The sequence below is a fragment of the Malus domestica genome, chromosome 11 (assembly GCF_042453785.1).
Source record: "Malus domestica chromosome 11, GDT2T_hap1".
NCBI classification, from domain to species: Eukaryota; Viridiplantae; Streptophyta; class Magnoliopsida; order Rosales; family Rosaceae; genus Malus; species Malus domestica.
Window position 1 is genome coordinate 31,274,612 of NC_091671.1, and position 18,077 is coordinate 31,292,688.

Sequence of the window (18,077 nt, forward strand, 5' to 3'; positions counted from 1 at the left end):
TATTTTATTTGCCATGTGGCAAACATTTGGCAGCCACATGACATATATGTAGCAGCCACGTCAACATTTAACAGATCCATGGATGTAAAATGTAACGGTTGTATGAAATTGAAATAAAATAGCACTTGAGGTATGAAAGTGAAAAATTTTAAAAATGTTGTATAATATTGCAATAGCCTCAAACCTGAAGGACTACTATGTAATTTACCCTAAAAGAATCCTCAATTTATCGAAGATAAAAATATTAAAGGTCGACTACTAAAAACGTCTTATTCTTACCTAATAAGCAAGATAAGGTAATCAAATAAGAAAGAGAAATATTAATTCTCATCGTACGTCAAAGCTAAAGGCTTGATGAATCGAGAATCCGAGTATAAGCGGCAGTAGATCTGGTCCCACAGGCGACAGTGATAGTAAGTACGGTGCACCGTCGCACGCGTGATCACTAATCGGAGCAAAAAAACAAAAAAACAAAAACAAAAAGAGAGAGCAAAGGCGAGAGGCGAAGGCAGCAGCTCTCTCTCCCATTTCATTCTCTCTGTGATTTTGCTCAGGAAATTGGGATTAGAGCTCTCCGTTGCTCCGGAATCAAATCCAGTCCGTTCATCTCAGCCATGATTTCCTCCGGCAAGATCAAGTCTGTCGATTTTTATAGGTCAGATCTCTCGCATTTCCTTCACTCACTTTCACCGTTCATCAGCTCTGTGTGTGTATGTGTAATTTGAATCTGTTCGTGGAAAATTCAGTTCGATTTTGCGTAATTTCTTTTTGGTGCATGTGGATTGTGGATTGTGATGGATAAGTGAATGAATGGTTTGGATTTATCAATGAATTGGAGTGGTTATAATTAGTATTAAGAATTTAAATTAGTATTAATGGAAAGGATTGGTGATTTGAATACTTTGGTTGCTTAAAATTAGTATTTGCATTGAGTAATTCTTCTTTGTTGGGAGGAAATGAAGTAGTGTTTGATTGATTGAATGAACATTGGAAATTAATGTAATTGGTATTATCCATGAACTTTGGAATGAGGCCTTCGTTTGCTTGAAATTGGTTTTATTTTTATTTTTTGTTTTTTGGCCGACGAAGCAACGAATTTGGCATCCATAGAAACGATGAATTAGTTATGCGATAGATACGTCCAGGCCATTGAAAGATTCATTTTATCACCACTACCTGAGAGTAAGGAGGCATTACTAGATTATTTGGAGGTGTTGAGTGGAAGCATTCATAGCAAATGATTCAAGGGTTTTAGCTGCTTGGTGTCTGATGTTTATGGCACACATCTAAGGAGCTAAAATTATATGCAAAAATGTCACATTGCATCTCTTTGCATCTCTTTGCAAGCTTTCCCTGCGAATCGAAGAAGGAAGAGAAAGTTTAACAAACACCACCTGGACTATTAGGGGTGTGCGTAAAATACCGCCCGAACAATAAAATCTTGCCAATTTACTACCTGCACTCCGCTTTTAGTGTGGATGTATCACATCCGTCAATTACTGTTAGAAAAATCCATTAAATCTCATCTAGTATGAGCACATGAGCACTTTTTCATACGTATTTTGGGGTAAGAATTTTGTTGACTACAGCTTGTCTTCTGGGAAGCAGAAGATATGTCACACGAGCTTTATTCTACTGAATTGTTACTGTAAGTCTTCTAGAGGTCTGTAAGTGGCAAAAATACACATGTAAATGGCTCACATGTGTTGCAAATGATACATTTTGACTAAAAGTTTTGCAAAAATTAATAGAGGTGGTACATTCACAGTAAACCATGAGTCTGGTGGTGAATTTGCAATCTGGGTGGTACTTGCGCACACCCTAATAGTCCAGTTGGTGTTTGTTAAATTTTCCTGTATATAAACAAATAAACCTGTGTTATAATTTAGTGGGCAATAAATTAACCTACAGGGGTTGTCCTGATATGTATTTATGCTACAATGCTTTTCCTGTGTACAGGAAAATTCCTAGAGATTTGACAGAAGCATCATTATCGGGTGCAGGACTATCTATTGTAGCAGCTCTTGCCATGATGTTTTTATTTGGAATGGTAAGCAGCTCATATTTCTATAGTTCGTTACTTATGTGTTCAAAATATTCAAATTCGACAAATGGACATTGAGTAATGATTCTTTTTTCTCAATTGATGCTTGTTTTGGTTCTTTATGTACGTTTAACCTTTTTTTATTTTTATAATATCTATAAGAATTTCCAGTAGTTTTGTTTTCCTTTCCATCCGTGGTTTTTATTCGTAATTACTTCTTGTTGAGATGTGCTTGTAGTTAATACACTTTATTGTATTTGTATTTACCTTCTTTTTTTTGCTGTTTCCTTTTTCCTTTTTTAAGTAATCTGTTTCAGCATTTTATTACTAAATTCAGTAATAATGGCATTTCTTTACATCCTGATGGGACTTATGATGTTCATTTTACAGGAACTGAATAATTATTTAACCGTCAGCACCTCTACATCTGTTATTGTCGACAAGAGTTCTGATGGGGATTTCTTACGCATTGAATTTAATATCAGGTAAACATTCATAGCTTGCATTGGTGTTTTTTATGTTTATGAAGTTATTATGTAATTGCATGGAGTTAAATTTTATACTGATCCAGTTGTAGCTTTATTGATTTTAGAATGTCACTGAAAAACTATCCTTCGTGTAATTGGAATTTTATTCAAGGATATTCTTCTTAACCATCATTTTGATTTTTTACATTATCTTCACTTAGTGGTGGTACACAACCAGATCCCATATAACAACATGTGGTTAGGAATTACAGATACTAGGTCAATGTGATATTGCCAAGCCCTATTTAATCAATCGTTATTACTATTTATATTAAGAATGGCATAAATATCATGGTTGAGAGTGGTAGGACTTTTGATGTGGTGACAAAATGATGACTTATTAGGTTCATGGCTCCATGTGCATTTAATTAAATTAGGTCCAAATGATTCTAAGGTGCACTACATGGGAATTTGTAGGAAATGCTTTAATCAGCCCGAAAGAGGCAATTATATTGTGTGAGCATTAGGTTATGAGGGTGCTCCCTCTCTTACTCCTGGTCCTGGAAAATTTGGTGATTCGCCTTTCTAATGCAAACTACACTCAAAGAAAACTCTTGGCTATCACTTTCGATTATTATTTATCAAGGTTCTAAAAGACACTAGGCACTAGTCGGGCGGCAGACTGGGGCCTAGTGCCTAGGCAACTAGACAGGGCCTAGGCGAACTAGGCGGATTTAAGTAAATTTATTATATTTCATGTAAATAAGTGTGCTTATACTCAAAATATATGTAATATTATCATAAACTACAAATAGTATGACATATACATTATGAAGTATTCAAACATAATGAAAACATGGAGAAAAAGCATATAATGTGTGTTCATTTAAATATTCAACAAGTCTCTTACAATTTATTGCAAAAAATAAAATGCAAAATGAAAGTTAACTATTTTATGTCAAAGTGTGTTGCGACCTAGGCAGGTCTGGGCGGGCTAGGCGGGCGCCTTAGCAGGTCTAGGCGCCCTTTCTTAGTTTTCAAATGCCAAGGCATTAATCGGGGCGGTGGCTAGCTGCCTAGAGCCTAGGCCCCCGCCTAGGCGGTGCTAGGCGAGGATTTTTAGAACAGTGTTATTTATGTAGTATCGATTTATATAACCTTCCTTCACCCCCTGCCTCTCTCATTTCCTTGGCCGCCTGCATAATGTTAACTCCTTTTTCATGTAGTTTTCCTGCACTTTCATGTGAATTTGCATCTCTTGACGTGAGTGACGTGTTGGGAACAGTAAGTTTCTCTCTCATTTAGGTTTTTTTTTTTCTTCAATATTATTTACTCTGGTCCTGATTTTCATCCCTAATGCTAATGATCCTTTGTTAGTAATTTTTATATTCTTTATGTGGTATCCATCTATCTTGAATCCGTTCTCTCTCATTCTCAGAACAGATTGAATATTACGAAAACAATTCGCAAGTTCTCCATAGGGACAGATTTAAGACCAACTGGCACTGAGTTCCACTCAGGACCGGCTTTACATAATATTAAGCATGGGGATGGAGATGAGTTTTCTGGTGATGGCTCTATTTCTCTAACTGCTCAGAATTTTGAAAAGTTTACTCACCAGTAAGTGGGCCACCTTTTAGTTCCATACCTTTGATATTTAATGCTGCTGATGTGGAACACTTTTATGTTGCAAATTGATAACCTTTCCTAATTTTGTATTAAACAATTCTTTTGCAGGCACCCAATTTTGGTGGTTAATTTTTATGCTCCGTGGTGCTACTGGAGCAATCGCCTGGTAAATAAAATGGCTTCACACTTCTCAAATCTCTTTTCATGAAATTTTTAGCTTTCTTAATCAATCAATTTCTACAATTCTTGTTTTATACTTGCGTTTGCATATGCATATTCTATGGTTTTGGCATGATTTCAAAGAATTTAGAATCTCATATTTTGGCCAGAAACTAAAGTGTAATTCATGTATGCCAATAATGCGATCATTCAATCATGGGAAAACTTCTTGTAATGCAGTTTTCATTGAGAACATTACTAGCTGAGGATTTCTTCAACTTATATCTTTTAGTTTTGCTGAGTGAAAGAAATCTAAAAGGTTGTAATATATGTATTTGTTGTATCTGACTTCTTACATGCATTGCTCTTGGGTTTTGGAGTTGTTTAACTATCATTTACTACTTCGATTGTTTCCCCTCATTTCATACCCTTGATCATGTATGTGCTTGTGAATATGCATTATCTTATGACAAGTCACAAGATCCTTGGGTCAATTAATGTTGTTCTTTCTTCATTTTTGATGGAACTGTTGTATAATCGGAAGATACTTTGTGTGCATTAATTTATTGTTTGGTTGACGTAATTGAACTATTTAGTTGAATCCATCCAAAAGCGTATCTTTCTTGCTGCATTTTTATCTTCCTCTTTTATTACTTCTTGCTTCATGTTATCACTTTCCTTTTCAGAAACCTTCATGGGAGAAGGCCGCCAAAATAATAAGAGAGAGGTGCTTCACTCTGAAAGTCTGCTTTTCTTCCACATAATATGATTTTTCTGAGGGAGTTGTAATTGGCACTAGTCATCCTGCACTCATTCCTTATGTTCTACACTCAGGAAGAGTGCTGAAGGGCTGTTTTAGAGTGTTAATAACATTTCCCCTTTCTAATGGTGCAGTCCAGAATATGAAGTTTACAATTCTTATCCCACTTTCTCTCATGCTTCCTTGGTTAACAGGTATGATCCAGAAATAGATGGCCGTATACTTATGGCGAAGGTGGATTGTACTGAAGAAGGTGACTTGTGTAGGAGGTATGTTTTAAATTGCTTAGTCCTACTTTCCACTTGATTTTCTATGGAATACAATTTGTTTTATGTTACTTTTCATTGTGGCCATATGCATTTTCAGTTTTTATTAATTGTATAAAAACAATCTATATGTATATTTGCAATTTCTCTTATTGAAAAAGAGATTTATACATTCTATATTTTAATAGCTGACTTACAGCGGACAAGAAAACTGAAAGGCCAAACTCCACTTAATGCGCTGCAACTGTAGATTTGTAAATACTAAATAGCAGATTTTGTTCAACAACAACAACAACAACAAAGCCTTTTCCCACTAAGTGGGGTCGGCTATATGAATCCTAGAACGCCATTGCGCTCGGTTTTGTGTCATGTCCTCCGTTAGATCCAAGTACTCTAAGTCTTTTCTTAGAGTCTCTTCCAAAGTTTTCCTAGGTCTTCCTCTACCCCTTCGGCCCTGAACCTCTGTCCCGTAGTCACATCTTCGAACCGGAGCGTCAGTCGGCCTTCTTTGCACATGTCCAAATCACCAGAGCCGATTTTCTCTCATCTTTCCTACAATTTCGGCTACTCCTACTGTACCTCGGATATCCTCATTCCCAATCTTATCCTTTCTCGTGTGCCCACACATCCCACGAAGCATCCTCATCTCCGCTACACCCATTTTGTGTACGTGTTGATGCTTCACCACCCAACATTCTCTGCCATACAACATCGCTGGCCTTATTGCCGTCCTATAAAATTTTCCCTTGAGCTTCAGTGGCCTACGACGGTCACACAACACGCCGGATGCACTCTTTCCATCCAGCTCGTATTCTATGGTTGAGATCTCCATCTAATTCTCCGTTCTCTTGCAAGATAGATCATAGGTAACGAAAACGGTCGCTTTTTGTGATCTTCGCTAGATTGCTCCGGTCATTAGTGTGGATAAGTATATAAATGGATAGAGATAGGAAAGCAAACACAAGATGTACGTGGTTCACCCAGATTGGCTACGTCCACGGAATAGAAGAGTTCTCATTAATTGTGAAGGGTTTACACAAGTACATAGGTTCAAGCTCTCCTTTAGTGAGTATGAGTGAATGATTTAGTACAAATGACATTAGGAAATATTGTGGGAGAATGATCTCGTAATCACGAAACTTCTAAGTATCGGAGTGTGGTGTCGTCTTGACTTGCCTTATCTGTCTCATAGGTAGATGTGGCATCTTCTCTGGAAGTACTCTTCCTCCATCCAGGGGTGGTATCTTTAACTGGTGGAGATGCACAAGGTAATGTATCAATTTCACTTGAAGCTTACTTGTAGTTTCAGGCTTGGTCAAGCGCGATACAAACCATGTAGTAGGAGTCCCCCAAGTCGCCGAGCTAGGGGGTCTGCTGAAAGAGGTGACAGACAAGGTAAGCAATCAGAGCTCCGACTGATTGTTCACCTTCTCCCCATCTTGCAGCAGCATGAAGGATAAAGAGAAGAAAAATGAGAAGAGATGATATGAGATACTTTTGCTTTTGAAGAAGTAACTTTCTACAGGCTTATTCTTGAACTGAGCTGGAGGGTTTTCTGGTTTCCTCCAGAGTATAAGGCCGACTGAAGAATTTGAGGGTCAAAACAAGTCCATCAAATCTAGAGTACGTTCCACCCTGCTGATATGGGATACTTTTGCTTTTGACAGAGTAATGGATGTATCGGCACGTGTGCTGTTACGCTTGTCTCCACATGCTTCCTTGTATCCTTCGCACTTGCCCTATCTGTTCCTCAAGCAGATGCGGAATCTTCCCTGGAAACATAAGATGTTGAAGATGAGTACTCGAGAGCAATGCCAGGTAAGTAATCAGGTAAGGGGTTCCAGGCAGTCAGTTCCTGGCTGGAAGCTTGATTCCAAGTGCTGACTGATTGCTCTCTTTCTCCTTGTCTTGCAGGTAAAAACAAGGCCAAAAGAAAAAACAGGGAAAAAGCATGATATGGGATACTCTTGCTTTTAACCCTGATGATATGAGATATTCTTGCTCTAGTATAGCTTGTTTGCAGAGGTATTATCGGGGGGAAAGAAAGCTGAATATTTCGAAAGGCTTTGTTGGGAGTGCCCTCTCAGATATGATGAAGGGTTGAGCATTTTTGCAGGTCTGCCTGTCCGTTGGGGATGGAGGTCGACATATATAGGAGTCTCCCTAACAACAAGTAGTAATGCTATTCCTTTACCCTGCTTGGTCATAGCACGGTAGTGGGAGCTGCCAGTTTCACATGTTTTAACTCTGTCAGAGCACTTTGAAAAAGTGGTCTGTGGTATCTGGCTCTCGAGATTCGGAGAACGATGCCTCTTCGATTTTTGAGAGAGCAATCATGTTGGGGGTCTGACTCTCGAGATTCGGAGAGCAGTGTCTCTTCGATTTTTGAGGAAGTAATCATGTTGGGAGTCTGGCTCTCGAGATTCGGAGGGCGGTGCCTCTTCGATTTTGGAGCAAGCAATCTTGTTGGGAGTGTTGTCTCGAATGTGAGTAAAGGTTGGACATGTTTGCTAGTCTACCTTGCCACGAAGCACAAAGGTTGACACATAGGGACTTTCCAATTATCCAGCAATGGTACTGTTCCTTTACCCTCTCTTCGATTTTGAGAAAGTAGTCATGTTGGGAGTCTGGCTCTCGAGATTCGGAGGACGGTGCCTCTTCGATTTTGGAGCAAGCAATCTTGTTGGGACTGTTTTCTCGAATGTGAGTAAAGGTTGGGCATGTTTGCTAGTCTACCTTGCCACGAAGCACAGAGGTTGACACACAGGGACTTTCCAATTATCCAGCAGTGGTACTGTTCCTTTACCCTTGTGGGTAATAATATGGTAGCTAGACCTTCAAAATTTATGTGTCTAAACTTTGTTAGTGCTGTTTCTTTGCTATTCTTTTACCTTTCTTGGTCAGAGCAATGTAGTGGGAGCTGCAAGCTTCACGTGCTCAACTTTGGCAGAGAACTTTGGCAAAGTGATATGTGGTACCCATGAGTTATTGTTGCGTGTGGGAAGTGGGTGATTGAACAGTAAGATTCATGTGCTTTCTACTTCACCAGAAGTCTTCGACAGAATGCCCATAATTTCCGCAAAGCTGAGTGTGCGTGTGACAGGTGCTGACAAGGCTAGAAAAGTAGGTGCCTCTTTGATTTCTGAGATCGGCCCTCGTGGTCTCTGAGCAGCCCAGCTTTTGAGAAAGCGAGCGCCTCTTCGATTGATTCGGAGAACGGTGCCTCACCGATTTTTGAGAAAGCAATCATGCTGGGGGTCTGGCTCTCGAGATTCGGGGAGCAGTGTCTCTTCGATTTTTGAGAAAGTAATCATGTTGGGAGAGTGGCTCTCGAGATTCGGAGGGCGGTGCCTCTTCGATTTTGGAGCAAGCAATCTTGTTGGGAGTGTTTTCTCGAATGTGAGTAAAGGTTGGGCATGTTTGCTAGTCTACCTTGCCACGAAGCACAGAGGTTGACACACAGGGACTTTCCAATTATCCAGCAATGGTACTGTTCCTTTACCCTCTCTTCGATTTTTAAGAAAGTAGTCATGTTGGGAGTCTGGCTCTTTAGATTCGGAGGACGGTGCCTCTTCGATTTTGGAGCAAGCAATCTTATTGGGAGTGTTTTCTCGAATGTGAGTAAAGGTTGGGCATGTTTGCTAGTCTACCTTGCCACGAAGCACAGAGGTTGACATACATGGACTTTCCAATTATCCAGCAGTGGTACTGTTCCTTTACCCTTGTGGGTAATAATATGGTAGCTAGACCTTCAAAATTTATGGGTCTAAACTTTGTTAGTGCTGTTTCTTTGCTATTCTTTTACCCTTCTTGGTCAGAGCGATGTAGTGGGAGCTGCAAGCTTCACGTGCTCAACTTTGGCAGAGAACTTTGGCAAAGTTATCTGTGGTACCCATGAGCTATTGTTGCGTGTGGGAAGTGGGTGATTGAACAGTAAGATTCATGTGTTTTCTACTTCCCCAGAAGTCTTTGACAGAATGCCCATAATTTCCGCAAAGCTGAGTGTGCGTGTGACAGGTGCTGACAAGGCTGGAAAAGTAGGTGCCTCTTCGATTTCTGAGATCGGCCCTCGTGGTCTCTAGGGAGCCCAGCTTTTGAGAAAGCGAGCGCCTCTTCGATTTCTGAGATCGGCCTTCGTGGTCTTTGAGCAGCCCAACTTTTGAGAAAGCAAACGGCTCTTTGATTTCTGAGATCAACCCTCGTGATCTCTAAGCAGCCCAGCTTTTGAGAAAGCAAACGCCTCTTCGATTTCTGAGCAGGCGCCTCTTTGATTTCTGAAGCTCCGTCGAGTGCAGATTTTTATAGGGGCTGGCATTAAGTTCCAAAGCACACTTGAATCTCCACCAGTAGAAGCTTCATTCTTGCACTTCTAAGATCTTGATTTGTCCGACCTCTTCTCTCTTCAACACCTTTGAAAATGTCTGGCCCTTCCGACCGTCGTTTTGACTTGAACCTTGTTGAAGAGGCAGCCCCGCCTTCTCCAGACAACATATGGCGCCCATCCTTTGTCTCCCCAACTGGTCCTCTTACCGTTGGGGATTCCGTGATGAAGAATGATATGACCGCTGCGGTGGTGGCCAGGAACCTTCTCACTCCCAAAGATAACAGACTACTTTCCAAACGGTCTGATGAGTTAGCTGTTAAGGATTCGCTGGCTCTCAGTGTTCAGTGTGCAGGTTCTGTGTCTAATATGGCACAACGCCTATTTGCTCGAACCCGCCAAGTTGAATCATTGGCGGCTGAAGTGATGAGTCTCAAACAGGAGATTAGAGGGCTCAAGCATGAGAATAAACAGTTGCACCGGCTCGCACATGACTATGCTACAAACATGAAGAGGAAGCTTGACCAGATGAAGGAAACTGATGGTCAGGTTTTACTTGATCATCAGAGATTTGTGGGTTTGTTCCAAAGGCATTTATTGCCTTCGTCTTCTGGGGCTGTACCGCGTAATGAAGCTCCAAATGATCAACCTCTGATGCCTCCTCCTTCTAGGGTTCTGTCCAGTACTGAGGCTCCAAATGATCCCCCTCCGGTGCCTTCTCTTTCTGGGGCTCTACCGACTGCTGAGACTTCTCCTAAGCAACCTTTGTGAAGGCTCCCTCTTGTGTGTTTATTTTGACTCATGTATATGTACATATTTGTAGCTTATCGGGGATATCAATAAATAAGCTTTCCTTCATTTCAACGTATTGTGTTAAATACACCAAAGCCTTCACTATTAAGAAATATATTACACAATAAATTTAACTTGTAATGATCAGGGTTGTTTTTATTCTTGCTTGAAAATGTGGTCAAGACTTAAAAAGTGGAAGAGGAACCTATTTGTCGTTGAAGAAGATTTTGAAACAAGTACTATAAGCTACCTACCGGGGCCTAACTAGGGTGGTTTTCAAAATAACAATACTAGGATTTAGTTTCTTGAAATGCCAATTATAGAGCTCTAGATTTTATTTCTAGCGTAGCATTCTTACCAATTAGACCTAGGAAGACTTGGAAAGAGACTTTAAGAAAAGATATGGAGTACTTGGAGCTGACGGAAGACATGGCACAAAGCCGAGTACAGTGGCATTCTAGGATTCCTACAGCCGAACCCACTTAGTGGGATAAGGCTTGGTTGTTGTTGTTGTTGTTGGTGTTGTTGTAGTAGTGGTAGTATTCTTACCAATGTAGCATTTTTCTGGCAGATCAGTATATTTTGACTTTCTGGTTGAAAAGAGAACTGTTAACCTCAGGGTGGGAACATGGATGAGCTCATGTTTTAGTCTGTCTCTATCTTATGCATTTTCACGTGGTATTCTTGTATGTCACCCTAGTTAAGCCATCACTCTTAGTATCCCAGAATTGAATCAACATTTGAACTATTTTCATATCCACCAACTTAAGCTTTTATGTGCCATCTTAACTAGTTATACATCATTGCTTTACATCTCCAGATATGTTGTTCTCTTCTTTACCTACCTCTCAAATGTGCTTCATGTACCACTGTCTTCCTGTTTTTGCCATTATTAACTATGCTTCCTCATAATGTTCAGGAATCACATTCAAGGATATCCATCAATTCGTATTTTTCGTAAAGGAAGTGATGTGAGGTAAATGCTACAAAATTTCGCAAAGTTTATTTTCTTTTCAAACTGATTTCTACTCATTTATTTATTATCGAAATGATTTCAACTTTGGAGTCTTAACATTACGTTTTAAATCGCATTTAAATTATCGTTTTTTATTTTTGTCTGTTCTATCTTCATCTTACTCGTATGCGTATTTATCTGTATCTATTTGGAGAGCAGTTTTTTACGTGCTCTAAGGCTCCATTTCAACATGTGGATTTATATGCAAGATTTGAATTTGACTTTGTGATATATTGAGTGTGAAATGTCAAAAGAAGGGATAAAGTATAGTTTTGATATACTGAAAGAAAATTTTGGTCAAGTACATTAGGGAGTTAATTTGAAATAACGTTTTGTTCTTGAATATTTAACTGATCTTATATTGTCATGTACATGTACTTCAATTTGCAAAGAATTTTACTATGCCTAATATCTCATACAATTTATAATAAAAATGCAAATCGAAATCCTCAATTTCAAGTCATCTATCTAAATGCAATCTTTGGGCAGCCAATTAAGTTGTATCTATGTTTTTCTGGTCCTTCAGTTGTGGAGCTGCATGCATAGTTTATTCATTCTATGATCTTTCTAAGATGGTAATAGTATCGAAAAGACAATTCTCTCTCTTGTCTTCCCTCTCTTGCCCTTTCCCCCAGGGGTGTTTCTCCATTCTCAAGTGTATGTCCTGGGTTTTAGAAATGCTAATGTTTCAGTTTATTTTCTTTAATTGACCCATTTTGATATATACATTTGATTCTCAAATTTTGCTCCCTCGGCCATGCCTGTCTTGTACATATGAAGCTTAAAGCTTAAAGTAAGCAACCTCTTTATGTGGCATTCTTTCACAGGGATGACCATGGACACCATGAGCATGAATCTTATTATGGTGATCGAGATACAGATAGCCTTGTTAAGGTACAAGCATTCATAAGTTTTAATTAGTGTCACTGTATCCCATGTTTAACTTTGACTTTGAACTTGTTGGTGCTTCTTGATATTCAGTGGCCCAATGAAATTGTAAATCTAATATGAAGCTTCTATCCTTGCAGACAATGGAAACTTTGGTTGCACCTATCCCTGTGGAGTCTGAAAAACTCGCTTTGGAGGGTAAATCTAACAACGGGGGTGAGAATGCAAAAAGACCAGCACCATTGACAGGAGGGTGTAGAATTGAAGGATATGTGCGTGTAAAGAAGGTGATCTTCTAGTTGAAATTGAAATTAATAGAACCATTGGGCATGTAAGACCTAATTGCAGGACAGTGATTATACCGATGAAAGAGGGATTGAACAACTCATTTCCTTTTTTTCTTTGTCTGAGCATGCCTTCAGGTGTTTCACATGCTTGAAATCGGTAAGAATAAAGAGAAATGCCAAGGGCAGCTGTGACTGCTCAATTTGGTTAGCAGAGCTGCACACACGAGTCTCCATCACACTTGAGAATCACATGTGCAGTCATGACAGCAGCGGCTGACCTTGGCTTCTTCATGAAAAAAAATAAAAAATTTGCCACCTTAGCAACTAAGCTATGGTTTACCTCCTCAAATTTTTAAATTTCTTGTACTTGGTGGTTAACATGAATTAACAGAAGAGAATATTGTACCAGTAAAATGCAATTTATCATTGACAGAATTCTGGCCTTCTTTGTCCTTTCAATTGACCTTACAGTAAAACTCTTAGCTGTTATTCAGTTGGAAATAGGTATGATTTGTCCTGTGCTGTGCAGGTTCCGGGAAACCTTGTCATTTCCGCTCATTCGGGAGCTCATTCCTTCGATGCTTCTCAAATGAACATGTCTCACGTCATTTCACATTTTTCATTCGGTAGGATGATTGCTCCTAAGGTGATGAGTGATGTCAAGCGATTGGTACCTTATCTTGGTGTGAGCCATGATAGGTTGAATGGTCGGTCTTTCATAAATCACCATGAATTAGGTGCTAATGTTACAGTAAGTTTGTCTCTATGCATGACTCTTCCTATCTTTTTCTTCTGTTTGTTTCTCTATTGTTCTGCACTTGTCCATTAACATGCCACTGTGTGTGCAAGTGTATTGGTAATGTATAGCTGCATGTGATTGAGTTTTACGCATTTTAGTAGTTGTATGGATATTCTTACCTCCCTAAAGATGCTTCCACGGTCCATAAACATCTCCTTCTTAGTGGATACTAACTGTTTTAATTCCTTTTTTGGGTAATCTTCTTCGGGTACTAAATAGTGTTTATTCCTGTTCGTTGTTGGTGATAGTCCATCTTTATTCGTTTTACCATATATTTGTGGACTTACAAGTAGATTCATTAATGAAGTCTATTGGGCTGGTAAAGAGTAGCAAATGCTTAAGCTCATTATAATTGCAATATCTGGTAATTGTATGTGCAGATAGAGCATTACCTTCAAATAGTTAAATCGGAAGTCATAACTGGGAGATCTCATAAATTAATTGAGGAATATGAGTACACGGCCCACAGCAGCTTGGCGCAGAGTCTCCAAATACCAGTTGCGAAGTTCCATTTCGAGCTCTCCCCCATGCAGGTTTAATTTTCGTTAAAAACAACAATAACGTAAATGTCTTTTAGTTTGTACTCTCGTTGCTTCTCTCACATTTTCTCTTTCTTTGTCTTCTATAACCAGGTTTTAATAACAGAAAACCCGAAATCCTTTTCACATTTTATCACGAATGTGTGCGCTATTATCGGAGGCGTTTTCACGGTTAGTATCTTTGTTTTTTGTAGTTGTTTCTCAAGAGTGCTTACTAATTATTTCTTTCGTTTGGGTCTGCAGGTAGCGGGAATAATGGACTCAATTCTGCACAATACTATTAGAATGATGAGGAAGGTTGAACTCGGCAAAAACTTCTGATAGATAGGCCAAGTGTTGGGTAGTGTACAAGAAGAATTATTTATTTGCTACATCTGATTTAGTGAGGATTGTTTTGTTAACGATGACAACATGCTCCTCTTAGAAAGAAGAAAGTGGAATGAAGCATTACCAGTGCCGATTTTTCGGTTCAAGTTTTCGAAACACGAAGCGATTTTACAAACATTCTATACTTCACAACTCATGCGATTATTAGTTAGATGACTTTGTACTAATTGTTATGGGATATGTCAACGAGGGATAGTGCAAGCACCCATTATACTCCTACATACATTTACTTAATGCATTCACCATTTAATAGTTAATATGTATTCAAAGAGATACACTCATCATTTAACGGTCAAATATGTAATCGAAGAGAGAATATAATATCTTACCATTAGATGATGAATGTAGTAAGTAAATACTTTTACTGTTTGTTTCAATTACTTATCCAATTGGATTGGATTCGTAATTTCATTAACACTATGTTTGAATGAAGAAATTTAATATTACTAAAGAATTTTAAAATGACGGAAATAGAAATAACGGAATATTATTATCTAGAATTTGTGAATTTTCTTTTTTGATTAACTTCAAAATACAATGAAATTTGAATATTGATTTTTTTTATTTTTAAACTCTTACTCATAGAAATTTGGAGATGACATCTATTTACATGAAATTTAAACTTGGGAATTGGAGTCCCAATTTCAAAGTTTCTTTTACATATGAAAATTTTAATTTCTATATTTATGAATCCTAATAAAGGGAAGTGATGTATGTCAACTTATAAATTTTAACTTTTATCAAAATTCCATGTTTAAAACTCTCACCCATTAAAATTTCGACATGACAACATTAGATTTCTGTGATGAGTCTCCTTGCAAAAATTCACTCATACAATTCAATAGAGCATGCTATTTTTCACGCATAGGTAAGGATTTTCAATTTTTTTTAGACTATACTACATATTATGAAGCCAAATATTTTTCTTTACCATTCAGTTTTTGTTTTAGACACAACTACAAAATCCATGATAAAAATTTCACAGAACTACAGCAAAGCATAAGATTTAGGGAACTTTAACGAAAAACACCCGGTACTGTTCACTTTAACGAAAAACCACATTTTTACACTAAAAAGTCAATTCTGGTACTATTCACTTTACCCTTTATTTTGTCTTTATCATTAAAACTCAAAGTTTTCAAGTCATTTTCATTAGTTTTCCTTAAGATTTAAAGGTTTCATAATACAGTAAAACGATTTGTCCCTCTCCTCCCTCGCTAAACAACAATTCATAACATTTAAAGGGATTTAGCTTGTAGGTATAACTAGCTGTTAGTTTTGAGGGTTTTTGGGTCTATTCAGTCGAGATTTTTCTTATATTTAAAAGTTTTTATAAAAACAAAAAATTGTGAAATTAGGGGCTAACCTTTAGCGGTAAATGATAAAAACTCATGAATTCACAATACATTCTGTAACGGATCGAATATGGATTAATAGCTAAATTTAACGGCTTTGGATGGTCGAACACCTCGTATCTTATTGCTTCCACAATCGCAAGTCATGAAACCAAAGATAATACTTGCATTTCCCACGGGAAGGCACATATACATTAACATGCACTACGTAAAATTAATCAATTTATTTATTTGTGCATACATCTACATTATTGGCCTTTATTGTGGAGTCTCACAAGCACATACAAATGAGAATCAAACAAATATCAAGCACCAGTACAAACATGTACACTGAGCTTTAAGGAAAAAAGAACATAAAATAAGACAGAGAGTAATAAAAAGATACTCTCAGAAGAAAACAAACTTTGTACTCAAGGAATCCAATCCAGTTAGAGTAGTAAAAGTGTTGAGGATGCAGCAAATGCTCCGACGGACCCAATAAAACTCATGAAAACTGAAGAAGCCGCGTTCGGAGGTGGAGGAGGTGTTTCACCTTCAGGAGCAGGAGTAGGGTTAATCTCAGTAGTCCCTGACGGCGGTGGAGGTGGAGACGCTTCATCAGAAGGAGCTGGAGATGGGATCATATCTTTTGAGTTTGAAGATGAAGGGGGTTTTGCATTTCTGCTTCTCTCTGCCAAGACAATCACTACCACCTTCTCATTTTTCTGACATTTATCTTTGTTCCCACTGATGAAGTAGAATGGCCCGGATTGGTTGAACTTGAAGACAGTGTGGCCATCGGTGTATTTCTTAGCCGTAGGTGAATCCGTGTTGCAGTTGGTGTAGTCGTCCTGGGTTACTAGAAGCACTGAGTCTTGGCCAGGAGGGTAGTGGAACACTGCAGTTGAAATACACATCAAGTAAATTAACAAGGGTAAGCATGGCTACGTGGGAGTAACAAACCTTTTATTTTTATTTTTGTACAATTTTGATTGTGTGTTGTTTTTGTTACAAAGAAGGGAAGGGAGGAGGGGAACCAGAACCTCCCTTTTTTTGGGGTGGACGTAATTTACTACCATTGGAGCTACAAGCCCCAAAATACAATGATCTTTTATTTGATCTGTTAAGTTCTCGTGAGACACTATAAATTAAAATCACATGCATACACATAATTCCATCAAATCAACAATCTTAATTACAGTTGGCTTGTCCAACCATGTAAAATATATATCAGACTGAAGAAAGTTGACGTTTTCGCCATAAAATCAATTGGTAATATGAGAAGTAGCCAATTACTTATAAACACATAATAGATCTTTCTTTTCTTTTCTTTTTTATCAACAAAATTTACTTTTGTATTTAATTTTAATCACATAACTTCGGTTTTTATCATCGTAATCAATTTAAAAACATGAACAATGATAAGTGTCCCTTGAAAAGTAATATAATTCTTTAATAAAATTAATATATAAGTGGTGGACTATAAAATCATGTTCTTCACCATTTTTAACCTTATGGGCAAATTTGAAATGAAAAATAATGTATTAACGCATCAAACTAAGTTTTAACACACACAATAGGAAGGTTATCCTGGGTGGCATATATAGGAGTCAAAGTGTTTAAATAAAATAGGTTTTACCTAAAACTTGCTTGTATATTCAGATGCTGAAAACTGAGATGGATATGTAGAATCTTATTAATAAACATAGAGCATAAAATACTTACCAATGGAGTCTCCGATTTGAAACCTGTTTCTTTCTGCCCATTGATTATAGTGAACAGAAGAATCAGGAATACACCAGCCCTTTGAGCCTCCAATTGCAAAGTCAGTTGCACCACTCTTCTGTATCAACAGCGTCACGCATACAATCCCCAGAACAAAAACTGCATTAATATTATTTTTGTGAATTTGGTTGGCCATTGTTGGACCAAATATTGCTTGTATTTCCCTGTCGTTTTTGGAAGACGAAGAAAAATGGGATGGAATGAATGGTGTTCTGAGGGGGGTTTTGTAGGGGTTGCATGGAATACTTTCTACCAGCTTTGTTGTCAGAGAAGCTTTTGCTACTTTTTCTTATTCTTTTTTTATCTTTTAGGTTTCTTAGCTCTCAATGCAAAGCATATGTGCACTTTCAATTGTTAAGGGGTTGTTAAAGAATGATGAATTGCACGTAAAACTAATTAGTAATATGAAGAACAACTCAATTATTATAAGTAAATGTAAAGTCTGTTCTTTCCTTGAGATGTGGGATTAATACCCTTAACATATCCCTCAAGTCTGATGAATTGAAGCTTAGCATGTAAACAGTACAAATTAGGTGACGTGGAGTACGTGTGACCATATTTGGGCTTCACACATGGAACAACTTGTTTGTTGACCTTCATACATG

At 38.1% G+C, this 18,077-nt stretch overlaps 2 protein-coding genes across 2 annotated transcripts; one reads left to right on the forward strand and one right to left on the reverse strand.

The window, feature by feature from the left end:
• The first annotated feature begins 288 nt into the window (after positions 1–288).
• LOC103413260 (protein disulfide-isomerase 5-3-like) lies at positions 289–14,449 on the forward strand. The gene is made up of 15 exons (XM_029088933.2): positions 289–655; positions 1,960–2,050; positions 2,435–2,529; positions 3,738–3,795; positions 3,950–4,131; positions 4,249–4,306; positions 4,986–5,026; positions 5,254–5,328; positions 11,358–11,414; positions 12,281–12,347; positions 12,482–12,628; positions 13,158–13,379; positions 13,808–13,960; positions 14,060–14,137; positions 14,210–14,449. The coding sequence occupies exons 1-15, from the start codon at positions 615–617 to the stop codon at positions 14,285–14,287; spliced, it is 1,443 nt and encodes a 480-aa protein (XP_028944766.1). The 5' UTR covers positions 289–614; the 3' UTR covers positions 14,288–14,449.
• Positions 14,450–15,908: 1,459 nt separating this feature from the next.
• LOC103413245 (early nodulin-like protein 9) lies at positions 15,909–17,666 on the reverse strand. The gene is made up of 2 exons (XM_008351726.3): positions 17,413–17,666; positions 15,909–16,585 (listed from the first exon to the last, which is right to left on the reverse strand). The coding sequence occupies exons 1-2, from the start codon at positions 17,606–17,608 to the stop codon at positions 16,137–16,139; spliced, it is 645 nt and encodes a 214-aa protein (XP_008349948.2). The 5' UTR covers positions 17,609–17,666; the 3' UTR covers positions 15,909–16,136.
• Positions 17,667–18,077: the final 411 nt, after the last annotated feature.

What these genes read in the sequence shown, in the direction of transcription:
- LOC103413260 (XM_029088933.2), top strand. Translation starts at nt 615, where the DNA reads ATGATTTCCTCCGGCAAGATCAAGTCTGTCGATTTTTATAG. An exon ending in GCCAAAATAATAAGAGAGAG is followed by an intron (nt 5,027 to 5,253) that starts GTGCTTCACTCT and finishes CTTGGTTAACAG; the next exon opens with GTATGATCCAGAAATAGATG. An exon ending in TTATCGGAGGCGTTTTCACG is followed by an intron (nt 14,138 to 14,209) that starts GTTAGTATCTTT and finishes TTGGGTCTGCAG; the next exon opens with GTAGCGGGAATAATGGACTC.
- LOC103413245 (XM_008351726.3), bottom strand. Translation starts at nt 17,608, where the DNA reads ATGGCCAACCAAATTCACAAAAATAATATTAATGCAGTTTTTGTTCTG. An exon ending in TCAAATCGGAGACTCCATTG is followed by an intron (nt 16,586 to 17,412) that starts GTAAGTATTTTA and finishes TTTCAACTGCAG; the next exon opens with TGTTCCACTACCCTCCTGGC.